The 18629-nt window shown below is 42.5% G+C and overlaps 1 protein-coding gene across 5 annotated transcripts in view; it reads right to left on the reverse strand.

Annotated features, from left to right (window-relative positions):
* The window catches only part of usp54a (ubiquitin specific peptidase 54a), a 56621-nt gene that overhangs the window by 30112 nt on the left and 7880 nt on the right, over positions 1-18629 (reverse strand). For 4 of the 5 annotated variants that reach the window (XM_014202317.2, XM_014202306.2, XM_014202331.2 and 1 more), the window contains exons 2-3: positions 5426-5518; positions 1059-1193 (exon numbers count right to left, since the gene is read on the reverse strand). In XM_014202317.2, coding sequence (XP_014057792.2) covers positions 1059-1193; positions 5426-5518 — 228 coding nt within the window. Of the gene's footprint in view, positions 1-1058; positions 1194-5425; positions 5519-5638; positions 5877-18629 lie in introns of those variants that run through there. The other variant, XM_014202311.2, reaches the window with a different exon arrangement.

Consider the following 18629-nt stretch of genomic DNA (forward strand, 5'->3'; position numbering starts at 1 on the left):
TCTTCAGGACATAGGACTTTCAAAATGCTAATTGTAACTTGCCACATCCTCATGATGATGCATCTACAATTAGCAAACTACAATTAGATTTTTGAAAGTCCTATATCTTGAAAACTTGATCACTAACATGGAACACATTTTGGGACTGCGTCAACAGTGGACTAATAAACAAAAATATCGTTTTTGAGTGGATAACTGTTTTAAATTCAGTGAAGCAGCAAGGTGCTGCACTACAAAACACACAGAGGCTCTGGTTGGCCACACTGAGCTAATTTACTAGGTGATTTATCACTCTAACTGCAGGCAGGAGCCCTCTGAGCGGTGGGAGTTCTGTAGCACTGCAGAGAGAGGGTCACCACAGGGAGCTTCCAATGTACACTTAGCATCTGCCTCAGCCCACCATCCCACCGCCTCCCGAATGCAGCCGCAGCCAAATACCCAGAATAATACTAATAAAAAACAACCCAAGTTGCAGTTTCCGTATGTTCTCGCTTGTCAGCAGAACATAAAGAGAAGTGGAGAGAGAGGTAGAGAGGAGAGAATAGGCCCAGAGAGGATACAGGGTATGGAACAATCCTCTGGCTGGCTGCCTAGCTGCGTTGCTTATAAAATGAGCCAGTCAGGGGGGAAAAATGGCTAAGTTTGTTTCTTTGCGGTAGTGTGGTAGAGGCTGGGTGGACTGCTTACTGTCAGTGGGATCAGGGTAAAGGCCTTGTAGAAAGCTCTGCATTGCGACTTCCCAGAGACAAAAACACTTCCCACACTTTTCCTTTGTTCTCCCAAAGTAAATAGTGTCCCCAGCCATTGTTATCTAAATGTTATGGCACTGCGAAAGTCCGATTTTTAACATGGAACATTTTGTTATGAGATCACTTTTAGCTGATCTCTGTTCTGTTTGCTAAGCGTGAAGGTGTATTAGAAGAGAGAGAACAGGAGTGGAAGAATGAAGGATAATGGACGTGAGGGATGAGGTAAGTAATGGAGGAATAAGTGAGCTGAGAGAGTAATAGTGAGGGGGTAAAGTAGGAAGAAGTGGAGGAGGGAGGGTTGTCTCTTACGAAGCACTCTGCGGCGTCGTCCATGATGCCCAGCTGGAAGCGCTGTTCGTCCTGGAAGGTCTTGGCCAGCGCGCTGCGGAGCGCGTCAGATGGCAGCACCTTCTCACTGCTGAACTGGAACTGAGCAAAGATACTCTAGAAACAACAAGAGACACAATAACACAGCAGGGTCAATAACAGTGTAACACTCTCTGGAATAACAGGAATGGACTCAACAGAAAATATTAACGGATTGCACAAAGAAATGATACATTCACAGGTTTCACATAGGGTTCACCGCAACTGGAAGGTGGTCAATATCCTTTATATCAAGTTAACACTAATTTCACCTCTTCACTGTTGACGTTGAGACTGGTGTTTGCGGATACTATTTAAAGAAGCTGCCAGTTGAGGACTTGTGAGGCGTCTGTTTCTCAAACTAGACATTCTAATGTACTTGTCCTCTTGCTCAGTTGTGCACCGGGGCCTCCCAATCCTCTTTCTATTCTGGTTAGAGCCAGTTTGCACTGTTCTGTGAAGGGAGTAGTACACAGCGTTGTAAGAGATATTCACTTTCTTGACAATTTCTCACATGGAATAGCCTTCATTTCTCAGAACAAGAATAGACTGACGAGTTTCAGAAGAAAGGTCTTTGTTTCTGGCCATTTTGAGCCTGTAATCGAACCCACAAATGCTGATGCTCCAGATACTCAACTAGTCTAAAGAAGGCCAGTTTTATTGCTTCTTTAATTAGAACAACAGTGTTCAGCTGTGCTAACATAATTGCAAAAGAGTTTTCTAATGATCAATTAGCCTTTTAAAATGCTAAACTTTGATTAGCTAACACAACGTGCCCTTGGAACACAGGAGTGATGATTGCTGATAATGAATGGGCCTCTGTACGCCTATGTAGATATTCCATAAAAAATCTGCCGTTTCCAGCTACAATAGTCATTTACAACATTAACAATGTCTACACTGTATTTCTGATCAATTTGATGTTGTTTTAATGGACAAAAATGTTGCTCTTCTTTCAAAAACAAGGACATTTCTAAGTGACCCCAAACTTTTGAATGGTAGTGTATACAGTTGAAGTCAGAAGTTTACATACACCTTAGCCAAATACAATTCACAATTCCTGACATTTAATCCTAGTAAAAGGTCAGTTAGGATCACCACTTTATTTTCAGAATGTGAAATGTCAGGATAATAGTAGAGAGAATGATTTATTTCAGCTTTTATTTCTTTCATCACATTCCCAGTGGGTCAGAAGTTTACATACACTCAAGTAGTATTTGGTAGCATTGCCTTAAAATTGTTTAACTTGGGTCAAACGTTTCGAGTAGCCTTCCACAAGCTTCCCACGATAAGTTGGGTGAATTTTGGTCCATTCCTCCTGACAGAGCTGGTGTAACTGAGTCAGGTTTGTAGGCCTCCTTGCTCGCACATGCTTTTTCAGTTCTGCCCACAAATTTTCTATGGGATTGAGGTCAGGGCTTTGTGATGGCCACTCCAGTACCTTGACTTTGTTGTCCTTAAGCCATTTTGCTCCAACTTTGGAAGTATGCTTGGGGTCATTGTCCATTTGGAAGACCCATTGCGACCAAGCTTTAACTTCCTGACTGATGTCTTGAGACGCTGCTTCAATATTTTCCAACCTCATGATGCCATCTATTTTGTGAAGTGCACCAGTCCCTCCTGCAGCAAAGCACCCTCACAACATGATGCTGCCACCCCCGTGCTTCACGATTGGGATGGTGTTCTTCGGCTTGCAAGCCTCCCCCTTTTCCCTCCAAACATAATGATGGTCATTATGGCCAAACAGTTCTATTTTTATTTCATCAGACCAGAGGACATTTCTCCAAAAAGTACGATCTTTGTCCCCATGTGCAGTTGCAAACCGTAGTCTGGCTTTTATTTGGCGGTTTTGGAGCAGTGGCTTCTCACTTGCTGAGCGGCCTTTCAGGTTATGTTGATATAGGACTCGTTTTACTGTGGATATAGATACTTTTGTACCTGTTTCCTCTAGCATCTTCACAAGGTCCTTTGCTGTTGTTCTGGGATTGATTTGCACTTTTCGCACCAAACTACGTTCATCTCTAGGAGACAGAACGCGTCTCCTTCCTGAACGGTATGACGGCTGCGTGGTCCCATGGGGTTTAGATGTCCTAACCGGCTTGCCAAAACTATAGGTTCTTTACAAGAAATTGTATGCAAACTTCTGACTACAACTGTATATAAATATATATATATATATATATATATATATAAATATATATATATATATATACACACATACACATTTTGGGTATAATGTCTATATTTATGTTGCATTATACAGGGCGCATTTGAAAAATAGACCTAGGTCTCAATATGTCTACCCTGTTTTTTAAATCATGTATTTCCATTTTCTCAGCCAAAAACACCCTGAACAAGGTGAGTGTTTATTGGGCAAGCAGACACAAACACACATAAAGGCACACAAACATGCGCAAACACAAACACTCGCATACACACACACACACACACACACACACACACACACACACACACACACACACACACACACACACACACACACACACACACACACATCTGCCCTGCCGCTGCACCTCAACATATCTTGCGTAAGGAAGAGAGAGAGAGAGGGAGAAGAGGTGGGTGAGGTGAGCTGAGGGAGAGGCAGAAAAGGAGGTGGGGAGAGGATAAATTATCATAGCCTTATAATTCTGCTCAAATTAAATGCCTGGCCAAAATGCCCTGTAATCGACCCTTCAAATGAGCCCTGGTGAATTCTGATAAGGCTGAGACAGGGGGGGAGGCAAGGGGAGGGACCAAAGGCAGAAAGGGAGGGAGAGGAAGACGGAGGCAAGGGGAAAGAGCACAGGGAGAGATGGAGAGAGCAGAGGGGAGAGAGAATGGGAGGGAGAGAGAGATGGAGGGAGAGAGAGAATGAAAGAGCAGAGAGAGGGAGAGAGATGGAGTGCAAGAGTGAAAGAGAGAGAGCAAGTGCAGAGGGAGCAACAGAAGTTCGCTTAGGCCTACATTTCTGACCACGACTCTTGATGTAGACACTGGTATGAAATCAAATAACCTGTCACAGTCAAAAGGACCAGACCTAGTCAGTCGGTAGCTAAAAGGATGGCCCCGTTAAACCCACGGGGCTCTTTCGCTCTCCAAGTCCTGCCAGCTGGCCAGATCCAGCTGCTCTTAGCCATGCCTGCCACGCAGACCGTGTGTGAAACAGAGGAATCACACATGCCTTCAAATATCACCATCGAACCCCTCCGATGGGCCATGCAACCCTAAGCATCGCAGATCGTCAAACCACTCAGTTTCACAAGAGCCCATTTAAATCTGCATTTGGGGGGTGAAAATCGCACACAGCTGAGTGTGTGGAGTGCCATCCTACAGCCACTCAAAAGGTATTTCCGCACCCTCCTGAGCGTGTGAAACTTGCCTCTTCATTAAAAGATGGAATCGATGACTCAAACCAGGAAAAACAAACCTGCTGGCCCACAGGATGAGTCTTGTGGTGTAATGGAAGTAAGCATAGCGGCAAAGCTAGTCTGGTTCTGCCAGCCAGGCAAAGAGACAGACAATCAGAAATGGATTTGGAATGAATGACAGAGAGTCAGTTACAGAGTAAGACTAAAGTTAGAGAGACCACCCTCACACAGACAGACAGACAGACAGACAGACAGACAGACAGACAGACAGACAGACAGACAGACAGACAGACAGACAGACAGACAGACAGACAGATGGTCGCGGTGAGACATATAGTGACTAGGGGTGGCCCAGTTTTGTTATTCGAACGATATTTACGATGACCGCAGTCATTTGGCAAATAACACAAAGTGAGAGAGCGAGAGGGGGTGAGCTGGCTAAAGCCAATGATCTACATTCAGCGGCCTGTCCAGATCAAATCAAATGTATTCAAATCCAATTTGATTGGTCACATACACATGTTGAGCAGATGTTATTGCGAAATGCTTGATCAGAGAGAGATCTATGGTCCATAATAATCCATAACCACTAGCCAGACACCCAACCACTGTCTGTCCACACCAGGGGAGATGGCTTAATTACCGACCATTTACATGTTAAGACACAAATATTCACATCCCAGAACTCCCATTCAATATCATGGTCATCTCTCAGGGGGCACAGCTATGCTTAAGAACTAAATTCACAAAAGTAACTTGAAAAAAATATAACGTATTTGATCGAAGATTTACTGTTGAAAATAAATGACAACAGTCCAATACCAAAAGAACCATCCTCTATCTGCATTCTTTGGTAGGCATTACATGGAAAGGATTCATTAATAAGTTCTCCACCCCCAGGCCTCCCTCTCATCTCCACCCACAGGTCTAGCCTCTTACCTTCAGGGCACAGAAGATACACGAGTCCTCCATGCACTTGTGTGTGGTCAGCTGCCGGAAGCTCCGCCGAAAGATGTCGAGGTGCCACAGGACCTGTGGAAAACGCGAGAAGAAAGAGTGAGACAAAATTACATACAAAATGCTCCTCAAGTCGGACCTCACAACTCCGGATTGCCTGATTTCTAAATTGAATCTACTGAGTAAACAACATACAGCTGTTATAAAGGAAATGCTACGGGAGCGTGTGACAAACATTTTCTCCTCTGCGTCGCCTGCTGTTGACTTTCCCACCCTCCATAACTGCCAACGCTTTGCTCCAAAAGTCTAAGCTTTTCACAGATTCAAAACCCTTAGAGAGAGCACGACATGTCTATCTGTGGAAATCTAAAGTTCTCTAAAGCCAGTGGAATTCCCTCGCTAACTCGTACCTGATGCTAAAGGATGTCCCTCCCTGAGTTTGAGGTTAGTTACACAACCACAGTGGAGCCCACTGCTGTCCTGTCCAATCCCCTGTTGGCTCTGAGAGCCCACCACTGCTGCACTAGCCCAAGCCCATCCAATAGGAACAAGAGCAGGTCCTGTCCAATCAGATCCCTGATGCCTCCCAGGCTCTTAATCCCCTCAGCAGGGGAGGAATCCTGCACGCCTCACCAGGAGTTACGGGAAGAAGATGAAGAAAGAAAGAGAGAGGGGGGAGCTAGACGGACAGAGAGGGAGTCAGAGAAAGAGAGTATGTGATAGACCGCGGGATAAGGGAGAGAAGGTGGAATAGAGAAAGAGAGCGGGAGAGAGAGAGAAAGAGAGAGAGAGAGAGAGTGTGTGTGAGAGAGAGCACCAGGCCCATCACTTTGAGGAATGTACGCTTGCCCAGGTCGGGCTGAGATGCTGGGTGTCAGCGGAACAAACGTGGCTCTTGCAGTGTCCCGTGGGGAGGCTCCCTGGCATACCATCTTCCATCTGGCACCCTGCCTGAGCAGCCCAAGGGGAACGGGGGTCCAGGGCCCACCCCCACCTTTTCAGTGTCTAACTCGGCCTCACAGCGCCCATGCCATGGTCCTGCTGCCACGTCCACACACCACTGAGCTGAATTATAGACAGGCCTGTCAGTCTCTGTTAACCTAAACTTCCTTCTTCTCTCTCTGTTCCCCCTGTCCCAGACACTACCTATTTACAGTATCCCTTTGCCTAAAAATGCCTCTCATCTACTCACCTATCATTCCACCAAACAATGCTTGACAATCTTCTCACCAATCACGATCCACCCAAAATAGTCACCCTATACCGTACAGTACTTCAATAGTTTCTAGAGTGGTGGAACAGCTATCTAAACTTTTCCATAAGAATTTTAAACTAAAACACAGTTTCAATCAATTGAAACATCAATCATGATCCACCCAATTGTCACCCTATACTGTGCACCAATACATTTCTGCAGCGATCGAAACAGCTATCCAAACTTTCCCATAAGTATTGAAACTAAAACGTGGCTTCAATTTAAACTCAAACAATATTAGTAGAGATATAGTGAGTGTGGTCAGGCATGTGTAATGTCTCAGCAAGTCTGGAGCATCTGTTTCAGCACTAGTACGCAGCGAAGCAGGTTAATAGCAATCAACAGCATTGATCGTGACAGGCTCCAAAGGTCAATATAGCTGACCTCTAACAGTTTCTGCAAGGCAAAGGACTCCTCCGGGACTACTCCAGCACAGTGAGAACCAATGACACTTACCGGTGTATGCCTCCTCGGGCATGAATGTACAATCTGTCAAAGTGTGTGATAAAACCCTATCACGGTCACAACATTTTAAAGGACTTGAGCTTTTTACAGCTGGTGTATAAGATGGTTGCCTGGAGAAGTAGTAAAAAGATATAAGAAGTACAAAAGCTGTGGAGGTTGAACTATAAAACGAATACATGTTCCTTGATTCACAATTACCAACAACAATCACAACCTGACTGTAAAAAGGCAATGTGTCAAATACATGATTTAAGCGGCCCAAAAAGTTTTTTTGTTGGCCTATAAATTCAGATTGATTACTAGGCTACATTCCCAAAATGGTAACCTTCCAGAGCTTTGTCACTATGGACATCAAAACATTTTGGCTGGGGGTTGGAAATACCTGAATTGAGATCAAAACATCCCAAAGAGAGGAGGATCCTATGTTGAGAAGAATCTTAAGATGAGAAGTTGCTAGTAATGCTCCTCATGACAGCCATAAGGAGGCTGTCAGCCACACACACACACACACATTAAAACCTCCAGATTTCAAAAAGTCCTGACTGAGGGAGAAAGAAGCCAGAGGTTTCATAACACCAGACCATCTGCACTGCAGCAGCTTTACAGAAAGTGAAAGGATGCCTCAACACCTGGATCAGGGGTAAATCCATTAGAATTCCATCACTTACTGACAGAACCTCTTTTGATTTGAACGAAACCTTCCATACATATTTGCTCATTGTAGAAGTGCTCAGAAAGTGACTTTTTGGGCCTGAATGCCAAACCATTAAAAGATAAAGGTGCTCCAAATTGATCTATTTTGCATACCCCACCATACCATGAGACAGACATCCATGTGTCTACATCAATGGAGAAAACGTACAGTTGAGATTAATATAATTTAAAAGCTTACAAATAGGGTTGTCAAACTATTTTACAATTTATTGAGGAAAACATACAAAATATATTAGGGCTGACCCCAATTAGTCGACTGGTCGATTGTTTGGTCGTTAGGCTGTTGGTCGACCGAGATTGTTTTAGTGGAGCAGTAACAAATATATACAGTTGAAGTCGGAAGTTACATACACTTAGGTTGGACTCATTAAAACTCGTTTTTCAACCACTCCAAAAATGTATTGTTAGCAAACTATAGTTTTGGCAAGTCGGTTAGGACATCTACTTTGTGCATGACACAAGTCATTTTTCCAACAATTGTTTACAGACAGATTATTTCACTTATAATTCACTGTATCACAATTCCAGTGGGTCAGAAGTTTACATATACTAAGTTGACTGTGCCTTTAAACAGCTTGGAAAATTCCAGAAAATGATGTCATGGCTTTAGAAGCTTCTGATAGGCTAATAGACATAATTTGAGTCAATTGGAGGTGTACCTGTGGATGTATTTCAAGGCCTACCTTCAAACTCGGTGCCTCTTTGCTTGACATCATGGGAAAATCTAAAGAAATCAGCCAAGACCGCAGAAAAAAAATTGTAGACCTCCACAAGTCTGGTTCATCCTTGGGAGCAATTTCCAAACGCCTGAAGGTACCACCTTCATCTGTACAAACAATAGCACGCAAGTATAAACACCATGGGACCACGAATGAAAGGAAACCACTCAGGAAGGAGACGCGTTCTGTCTCCTAGAGATGAACATACTTTGGTGCGAAAAGTGCAAATCAATCCCAGAAAAACAGCAAAGGACCTTGTGAAGATGCTGGAGGAAACAGGTACAAAGTATTTACATCCACATTAAAACGAGTCCTATATCGACATAACCTAAAGGCTGCTCAGCAAGTAAGAAGCCACTGCTCCAAAACCGCCATAAAAAAGACAGACTACGGTTTGCAACTGCACATGGGGACAAAGATCATACTTTTTGGAGAAATGTCCTCTGGTCTGATGAAACAAAAATAAAACTGTTTGGCCATAATGACCATCGTTATGTTTGGAGAAAAAAGGGGGAGGCTTGCAAGCCGAAGAACACCATCCCAACCGTGAAGCACGGGGGTGGCAGCATCATGTTGTGAGGGTGGGTACTTTGTTGCTGGAGGGACTGGTGCACTTCACAAAATAGATGGCATCATGAGGGAGGACAATTATGTGGATGTATTGAAGCAACATCTTAAGACATCAATCAGGAAGTTAAAGCTTGGTCACAAATGGGTCTTCCAAATGGACAATTGACCCCAAGCATACTTCCAAAGTTGTGGCAAAATGGCTTAAGGACAACAAAGTCAAGGTACTGGAGTGGCCATCACAAAGCCCTGACCTCAATCCCATAGAAAATTTGTGGGCAGAACTGAAAAAGCGTCTGCGAGCAAGGAGGCCTACAAACCTGACTCAGTTACACCAGCTCTGTCAGGAGGAATGGGCCAAAATTCACCCAACTTATCGTGGGAAGCTTGTGGAAGGCTACCCGAAACGTTTGACCCAAGTTAAACAATTTAAAGGCAATGCTACCAAATACTAGTTGAGTGTATGTAAACTTCTGATCCACTGGGAATGTGAAGAAAGAATAAATCATTCTCTACTATTATTCTGACATTTCACATTCTTAAAATAAAGTGGTGTGTAAAGCGTCTGTGTGTAGCTGGTGAGATGAGTCAGGCGCAGGACAGCAGATATGAGTAATGAAAGCAATTTACTCAATAATATCACAATATACGTTGTATAAATACAAGGCCACAAATACGGACCGCAATACAACAAACAATTACTCACAAACAAACATGGGGGAACAGAGGGTTAAATAATGAACAAGTAATTGGGGAATTGAAACATTTACATTCTACATTTAAGTCATTTAGCAGACGCTCTTATCCAGAGCGACTTACAAATAGCAGAGGGGCTATTGAAACCAGGTGTGAAAGACAAAGACAAAACAAATGGAAAATGAAAAGTGGATCGGCGATGGCTAGAAGGCCGGTGACGTCGACCGCCGAACGCCACCCGAACAAGGAGAGGGACCGACTTCGGCGGAAGTCGTGAGATGGTGATCCTAACTGAGCTAAGACATGGAATTTTTACTATGATTAAATGTCAGCAATTGTGAAAAACTGAGTTTAAATGTATTTGGCTAAGGTGTATGTAAACTTCTGACTTCAACTGTATACACTACCATTCAAAAGTTTGGGGTCACTTAGAAATGTCCTTGTTTTTGAAAGAAGAGCAACATTTTTGTCCATTAAAATAACATCAAATTGATCAGAAATATAGTGTAGACATTGTTAATGTTGTAAATGACTATTGTAGCTGGAAACAGCACATTTTTTTATGTTATATCTACTTAGGTGTACAGAGGCCCATTATCAGCAACCATCACTCCTGTGTTCGAAGGGCATGCATGTTGTGTTAGCTAATACAAGTTTAGCATTTTAAAAGGCTAATTGATCATTAGAAAACACTTTTGCAATTATGTTAGCACAGCTGAAAACTGTTGTTCTAATTAAAGAAGCAATAAAACGGGCATTCTTTAGACTAGTTGAGTATCTGGAGCATCAGCCTTTGTGGGTTCGATTACAGGCTCAAAATGGCCAGAAACAAAGACCTTTCTTCTGAAACTCGTCAGCCTGTTCTTATTCTGAGAAATTAAGGCTATTCCATGTGAGAAATTGCCAAGAAACTGAAGATCTCTTACAACACTGTGAACAATATTAGCTCCACAATACTTTTGAGCTAATATTCTATAAGAGGAATAGGAGCTCAAGCAGTAGAACATTTGAGGTGCCGGTACTCAACTCCAGTGAGCTCCTGCCCAAGTTAAGCACTGCTTCTTATCCCTTGCACAAATAGCCTACAGCTGTGTCTGCCCTGAGCTCACTGGCGCTGGAAACTAAGGGCCCAGAATATTTTATACAATGTTGCAAGTTCGCTAGCACAAGCTTTGGGCCGGACCCAAGTTAATAGTTGCAGACGGGCCATGTGTAGCCAATGTGATTTATAGGATATGTATTTAGTACCAGTAACTTCAGGACAGTAATGGCAGAATTTGCGAAAGCCAGTAGGAGTGGGAGGAGAATAGTTGGGTCAGGTCAACTTTATTTTATTCTGGTTATCTAGATCTCTGACACCCTCTTGAGGTATCAAACCGTAAGCTTAAAGCATCAGACAAACTCAATGCACATAGTTGATATTATTAAAACACATTTTTCTATATATGGAAAAATACACGTTAAAACATTTCCAGCAATCGATTGGTTGAAAGAACAGACGACTTACAATAAACCAAGATTTTTTTTATTTGGGGACAGCCCTAAAAATTATATGTGTTGTGCCCGCCATCGGGTGAGACACAACATGCTCCTGAATACAGGGTGGGGTTCATGTTTTGGCTAATGAATGTACTAAAATGGGAATCAAATGGACATTTTGACTGTTAAATGATACCACAAAGATGGTTGGAGGTCCACACATCAGAGAATGTTTACTTGAATGGGAATATCTGTTTTAAATTATACTGTCAATCCTCCATCGGAAACCCATTGAAATCATAGAAATACAGATAATAGAATATACACATCTTTGTGGAAGTAACTAGAAAAAGTACACATTTTAATTCAATTTAAATGGCGTACCAGCTAAATTGCAGTGGTCTGAAGGGATAGGTCCATTTTATGATTTCAATTTCTATAATTGAAATGACACCCACCCTGTATTCAAAAGCATGTTGTGTTCCAATCGATGACGGGCACAACACAATACGTTTTTAGATCATTGACGCTAAAGTTTGAAAAACATAACTTTTATTAAAAAAAAACATTTATTTCAAGAAATTATTAAATAGGTTGACAACCCTGTTTGTAAGCATTTAGATTATATTAAACTCAACTGTTTATCTTTTCCAGTGATGAAGACATGGATGTTTCATAGTATGGTGGAGTATGCAAAATGGGTCAACTTTGAGCACCTCTATCTCATGAATATTTTGGCATTCAGGTCCACCTCGACTAAAAGAGCTGTGAGTTGGGGTTCAATGTCCATCAGATAGACAAAATAAGTACTACACATAAATGTATATTCCAGAACATTCTAGCGTTGCACAAAACATGCCAAACATCAGCAACATAAAAACTAGAAATGGTACTGTGTGTGTGAAATACCCCAGATCTATTTTTCCTGAATTGTTGGAATGTATGATCAGTTTATTTATAAGCCCTCCCTGCTGTGTTGCCACTCTGCGTGACCCTGTCCCTGATAATGCCTTCAATCTGTCAATCATACCAGCCATCACTTGTGATAAAAAGGGTTCCAAGGAACTGATCCAAGAGCGAGAGGCAGGAAAGCGTGATGAAAGGCAGAGATAAGCTGACTGGAAGAGAAGCGAATCGATGATATAACAAAATGAGCACAATTCCAGCCTTAATGCTGCCATGATGACAGCACTCAAGGCAGGATTAGGGCAATTCCACAATAACGGAATTACGCTGAGACTCAGATTTTTCCCTTTATAATATATGCCAAACAAAAAACATTGATTTCTAAGTTTAACAAACCATAGACACCTTGAGTTTGAAAAAATCTATTTTGGTTATTGAACTACAGTGAGTGGAGTGGACTTACACCCGATAACAGAATTACGGTAACAGGAATACATCAAGGGTTCCTGATCTGCACTACATCATCATTATGGATATGAATGTCATTTTCTTCATGGTGATGTATCCTGAATTGGTACACAAAGATAGAAATGCGCAATATCATTATTTGCACGTATGGGTATTATTCTATACACTGGCTAATATTCTAATGAACTTCACCCCAAAACAAGACCAAATTTTGTTGGTCCGGACCAGACCAAATCTGAACCAATCATCGACGTCTATGTTTCACAAGTTTGGACATCACAGTACAGTAGAGTACAGTATAGTACATTATACTGTACTCTACTCTAGTGTGCTCTACTGTACTGAACTCTAATTTACTTGAATGTACTGTACTGAACTATACTATACTCTACTTTTCTTTGCTCTACTGTACTCTAGTGTGCTTCACTGTACTGTACCATGCTGTCCAAACTTGTGAAACACAGACAATGATTGGTTCAGATTTTGTCCAAGGCCGGTCCGAACTGGCCCAAAAACCAACATCTGTGGATGTTGAAATCAAGGCCTGGGCGGACTGACCACATTTCAACTACATTCAACCTCCATGGACGTCCGGTGTTGGTCAGTGCTCAGTGTGTGCGGATGCTGGTTACAGTAAATGGAAAGAGAGGGGGCTAATGGGTATGTGTCAGTAAGAGCAGACAGAGGTAACACTAACTGGAGAGAGATAGAAGAGAGAGCCAGAGAGAGAGAGGGAGGGGTTGTCCAGACTGTTTTCACACTCCCGCTTTGACCACTAGATGACAGAAAGAAAACAGTTATGAGCTGAACATAACAGTATGCCAGTAGAAGGGAGGACAGTAGAGGTGACCCAACTGTGGTTTGTGACTACTATGATTCCCCATTGTAGCCAATTCAATTGCAGTCATTCTGTTACTGATTTTTCTGTAATTCTGTTACCGATTTGGAACCAAAAAGGATTCTTCAAAGGGACCTCCTATGGGGACGCGGAAGAATCCTTTTGGATTCTATACCGAACAAAAATATAAATGCAGCATGCAACAATTTCAATGATTTGACACGACCCCCCCATCCTGGGAAAAATATGATTTGTCCCCCCCAATATATCACTGAAACATAACTGTGTAATTTAAATAATATTAATAATACGCACTGAAAGCAATTGTGCTGATTATAGACACTTAATAGCGCGTTTTTAAGTTAAAAAAAATTGCAGCCCCCTTTGCCTCACAATGGTTTGATCCACTGCCAGTTCCTTAGCTTGCTAGGTAACAGAGAGGTCGTATCCACTGTCTGAAAGGCACTCAATGCACGTAACTGACGTGAGGTTAATCCAGTCAATCGCGCACACACACTAGCTGAATATGCAGAGCTAGCGCGCAAATATTAACTATTAAGCTAGCTAGTACCTATTCCATTTATGTGGTGTCGTCAGAGATGGAATCAGCATGCAGATGATGTAAGTTAGTGCTTCGAAGTTCCTGTGATAAGGTTAGCGATAAACTGAAATCCAAACTGAACAGAACTACACTCTCTTCTACCATTGTCTTAAATATATTTAATGGTCTCGTTGCAAAAGCTAAATTGTCGCAAGTGAACTTTTATTTATTTATTTTATTTCACCTTTATTTAACCCGGGTAGCAAAGATTATAGCAAACACCACTGAAACTGAATTGGTGCTCGCTAGCTTTGCAAATTCAGCTATTGTTGGAAGCCAGCCAATATGAAACAAACTATTAAAATTACAAAAGGTTGCAGCATATGTTGTGTAAATGGTGAACTCATACAGCTGTCAACTCTTGTCATTTTAATCTGTTTCACATTTGCTAGCTACCTTTTAGATCGAAGCCCAAATAGAATGATTGAATATGATAGAAGCCCATCTCCTACTGTAAATAACCTACACACTGTGTGTGTAGCCAGCCAGCCAGGTAGAAAAATGGCAGAAAAATAAAAGACGGACATCAGAGTATTTTTCAATACACCAAAACGCATAGTAAGAACCCTAGTAGCCTAATATCTCAAAGAAATGAAATTCTAATGGAAATGTTTCACAATGATGTCATTAGGCAGAGCAGGCAACAGATGGCACACAGACAGCAGAGTTGGGGACAGATATGCAGGGACAGACTGGCAGAGACAGGGAGTCTCAGGTAAGTTTGTTGAGTCTTTGTTTGGCAACATTATGAAAGGTTCTCCATTTTTTTTACTTGTAAAATAGGAACATAATTGGAAAATGCCATGGATACCCCCCACTCTCAACTTAAACTGGTGACTGAACTAAGATTTGTTAAAGGCAATGGTATTGCGGTTGTGATTAGTTGTGTAGTTTTGGATACCGGTAGTTAGGAGTACGGCAAACACCTTATTTCTTTGGTTCCTCAATATACATTTACCATATTACAATGTAGGCTATGTGTTACAGCACTACTTTTGGTGTCCCCCTCAGGAATTGCTCTTGAGAAAATGTAATGTAATTGTCCCCTCCAAAGTTGATATCAGATTTTCGCCAATGGACTGGGCAGGGGTGCAGCTATGGGTGCTCCCACTGGGGAGCCGGGCCCAGCCAATCAGAATCATTTTTGATTACAGACAGAAATACTCCTCAGTTTCAACAGCTGTCCGGGTGGCTGGTCTCAGTCGATCCCGCAGGTGCAGAAGCCGGATGTGGAAGTCCTGGGCTGGTGTGGTTACACGTGGTCTGCGGTTATGAGGCTGGTTGGACGCACTGCCAAATTCTCTAAAACAACGTTGGAGATGGCTTATGATAGAGAATTTAACATTCAATTCTCTGTCAGCAAATTTGGTAGACATTCCTGCAGTCAGCATGTCAATTGCACGCTCCCTCAAAACTTCAGACATCTGTGGCATTGGGTTGTGTGACAAAACAGCACATTTTAGAGTGGGTTTTTATTGTCCCCAGCACAAGGTGCACCATTGTAATGAACATGCTGTTCATTCAGCTTCTTGATATGCCACACCTGTCAGGTAGAAATGCTCACTAACAGGGATGTAAACAAATTGTGCACAAAATATGAGAGAAATAAGGTTTTTGTGCATATGGAACATTTCTGGGATCTTTTATTTTAGCTCATGACACATGGGTCCAACATTTTACATGTTGCGTTTATATTTTGGACAACATCTTTTTTTTTTAAGAGTGTACCTTTACTTGTTACTTCTGTGAACTTTCAAAATCCTCCCTCATGAGGGAGATAAATTAGAAAATATCTTAAAGATTGTCACGGATCCCTCTGGAACTTTCATTGCGCACACCTGGCCCCTATTCCCACTGATTGTATTTGTATATATGTGCCCTTTGTTCACCATGGTGCGGTCGATTATTGTTACAATGTCCGTTGGTGCGTGTGAGTACCTGTGCTGTGTGTTTTGGCTTTCGTGCCATTGTGGATTGCATAGATGATTACGGGTCTCGTCCCGTGTGTTAATCATTGTGCGCGTGTGTTATTTATTCGAGGTACTCCTCGCTCTTTTGTTTGGGTTTCAACCATGTGTTTTTTTACGTGTTTGTTTGGTCTTCGTCCCCGTGCCCTTACACGGCACGCCGTAATTTGGGGTATAACAAAAAAAACTATTACGCATTCCTGCGCCTGTCTCCCGAATCATTGTTACCAACGTGACAAAGATATGTGGGTCTTTGGTAATGGAATTACAAGGCACAAGGCAATGTTTCGTAAACTTACAGAAGGCAAATAATTTATCCAAAACTAAATATAAGTGTTGATATTAGTTAGCAGTGGTCTTTACTTCAACATGATTGTGTTTTGATATATTTCTAATACAGTATCTCACAAAAGTGAGTACACCCCTCACATTTTTGTAAATATTTGAGTATATCTTTTCATGTGACAACACTGAAGAAATGACACTTTGCTACAATGTAAAGTAGTGAGTGTACAGCTTGTATAACAGTGTAAATTTGCTGTCCCCTCAAAATAACACAACACACAGCCATTAATGTCTAAACCGCTGGCAACAAAAGTGAGTACACCCCTAAGTGAAAATGTCTAAATTGGGCCCAAAGTGTCAATATTTTGTGTGGCCACCATCATTTTCCAGCACTGCCTTAACCCTCTTGGGCATGGAGTTCACCAGAGCTTCACAGGTTGCCACTGGAGTCCTCTTCCACTCCTCCATGATGACATCACGGAGCTGGTGGAGCTGGTGGATGTTAGAGACCTTGCACTCCTCCACCTTCTGTTTGAGGATGCAGCATACAGCACTCTGCAAATAATCACACCCCAGAGACTCAACAGCACTGACAATCAGAGAAGGGTGAGAGCCACAACATCCAGGGAACCAACTCATTCCAGGCCTACCCCTCAGCCAAGATTTAGGACCAAACATGTGGCATGACAGATTTTATACCGAGGCTGGAGGTTTGACTGCCAAACTTTTTTAGCCCATGACGGATAGGTGCCTGCCTTACTGGTTTGGTATGGTATCTGTGTCTGTGTGCAAGTAGTATGTGTTACTGCAGTTATTTTTAGAGGGCTAAGTTAAGAATAACAGAAAATATAGCTTTTGAGTGTATTTTGCCTAAAGAGAGAATGGGATCATATGTGCATATTGAGCAGTCAGGTACCCTAACAGAGCTGACTAGGTGAAAAATCTGTCGACGTACCCTTGAGCAAAGCACTTAACCTGTAATTGCTCCTGTAAGTCACTCTGTATAAGAGAATGTGCTAAATTACTAAAATGTAAAATATGCAATCAGTACAATTCCTGGTTAGCGGTTTCCTTCTTGTCCTGTGCCCCAGGTCCAATAAGTTGCTTGTTCTCCCGCTGCAGAGTGCAAACCAAGACCATGGCATTTTCCCGACGCAAACAGACACATCCTTCCCAGGTATGTGAACCCTTCTCACTTGGTGGTGGTCTTTTGTCTTACAGACAGCTGGCCAGGATGGAAATAGTGTCCAGTTCACAGCTGTCCTGCACAATGCAGAGTGCAGATAATGAAGAAATAGTACCTAACCTCTCCATATGGGATTGATAAGAGGACCAAAGGAAGACCGGTGTCTGTCTGTATGATAACATGGGGCAGAGCTGCTTGTTGCTGCAATGTTCCAGGCCACTCCCTCATCCTGTTCAGATGTCAGAACAACCCGACAACTCTACTCCTCATCTGAGCACAGGCCCAACTACTACAATTCACAAACGTGCCATTTCTATTGGCCCTATGGGGGCCCTGAGGTATTCCCAGCATACATCCTCTTGATCACTTTTGGTCACAATGATATAACACTTGCATGTCATTCTAAACCGGGCCAGTGAAGCGCAACACATTCGTTCCCAGGTTTGCATGTCCTTGTTGGACTGTGGAGCGGGTTGTTAGGGAGGCACACGGCACAGAAGCTGCTCTCCTATTGGCCTCGAGGCATCTCCCCCGGGCCTGGTTCTGTACATTCTATGGAAATGAGAGAGGCAGGAGAGCATGACAAAGGCATCCCAACTGGACAGCTCTGGAGAAATGTGATATCCCAGCAGAAAAAAAAGACTTGTCGTTTCTGAATTGTCATGAAGTGCATGTGAAAAAGAGATGGCAGAAAGGAGAGAGGGACTGATGGAAGGAAAGAGAGCGAGAGGGAGGGTAGAGGAAGAAGGATTCTGTTGAACCCCAGGACATCTGTTTCCTGAGATGGGATGTCAGGTGATATATTACTCATGTTTGGTAACACTTTATTTGGATAGTCCATCTGTAGATGCTCTGCAGACTATCAGTAACATTTCAACTTACTATCTACCAACCCTAACCATAGCTCTAACCATGACCTAACCCTTATCCTAACCCTAAACGTAAGCCTTACCCTAACTATTCTTAACCTAAGCCTAACTGTAACCTTAGCAAGCAGTTGCTTATCAACAGAATTGTTTGCTGAAAGTACGACCATCTGT

Source organism: Salmo salar, chromosome ssa01 (assembly GCF_905237065.1).
Source record: "Salmo salar chromosome ssa01, Ssal_v3.1, whole genome shotgun sequence".
NCBI classification, from domain to species: domain Eukaryota; kingdom Metazoa; phylum Chordata; class Actinopteri; order Salmoniformes; family Salmonidae; genus Salmo; species Salmo salar.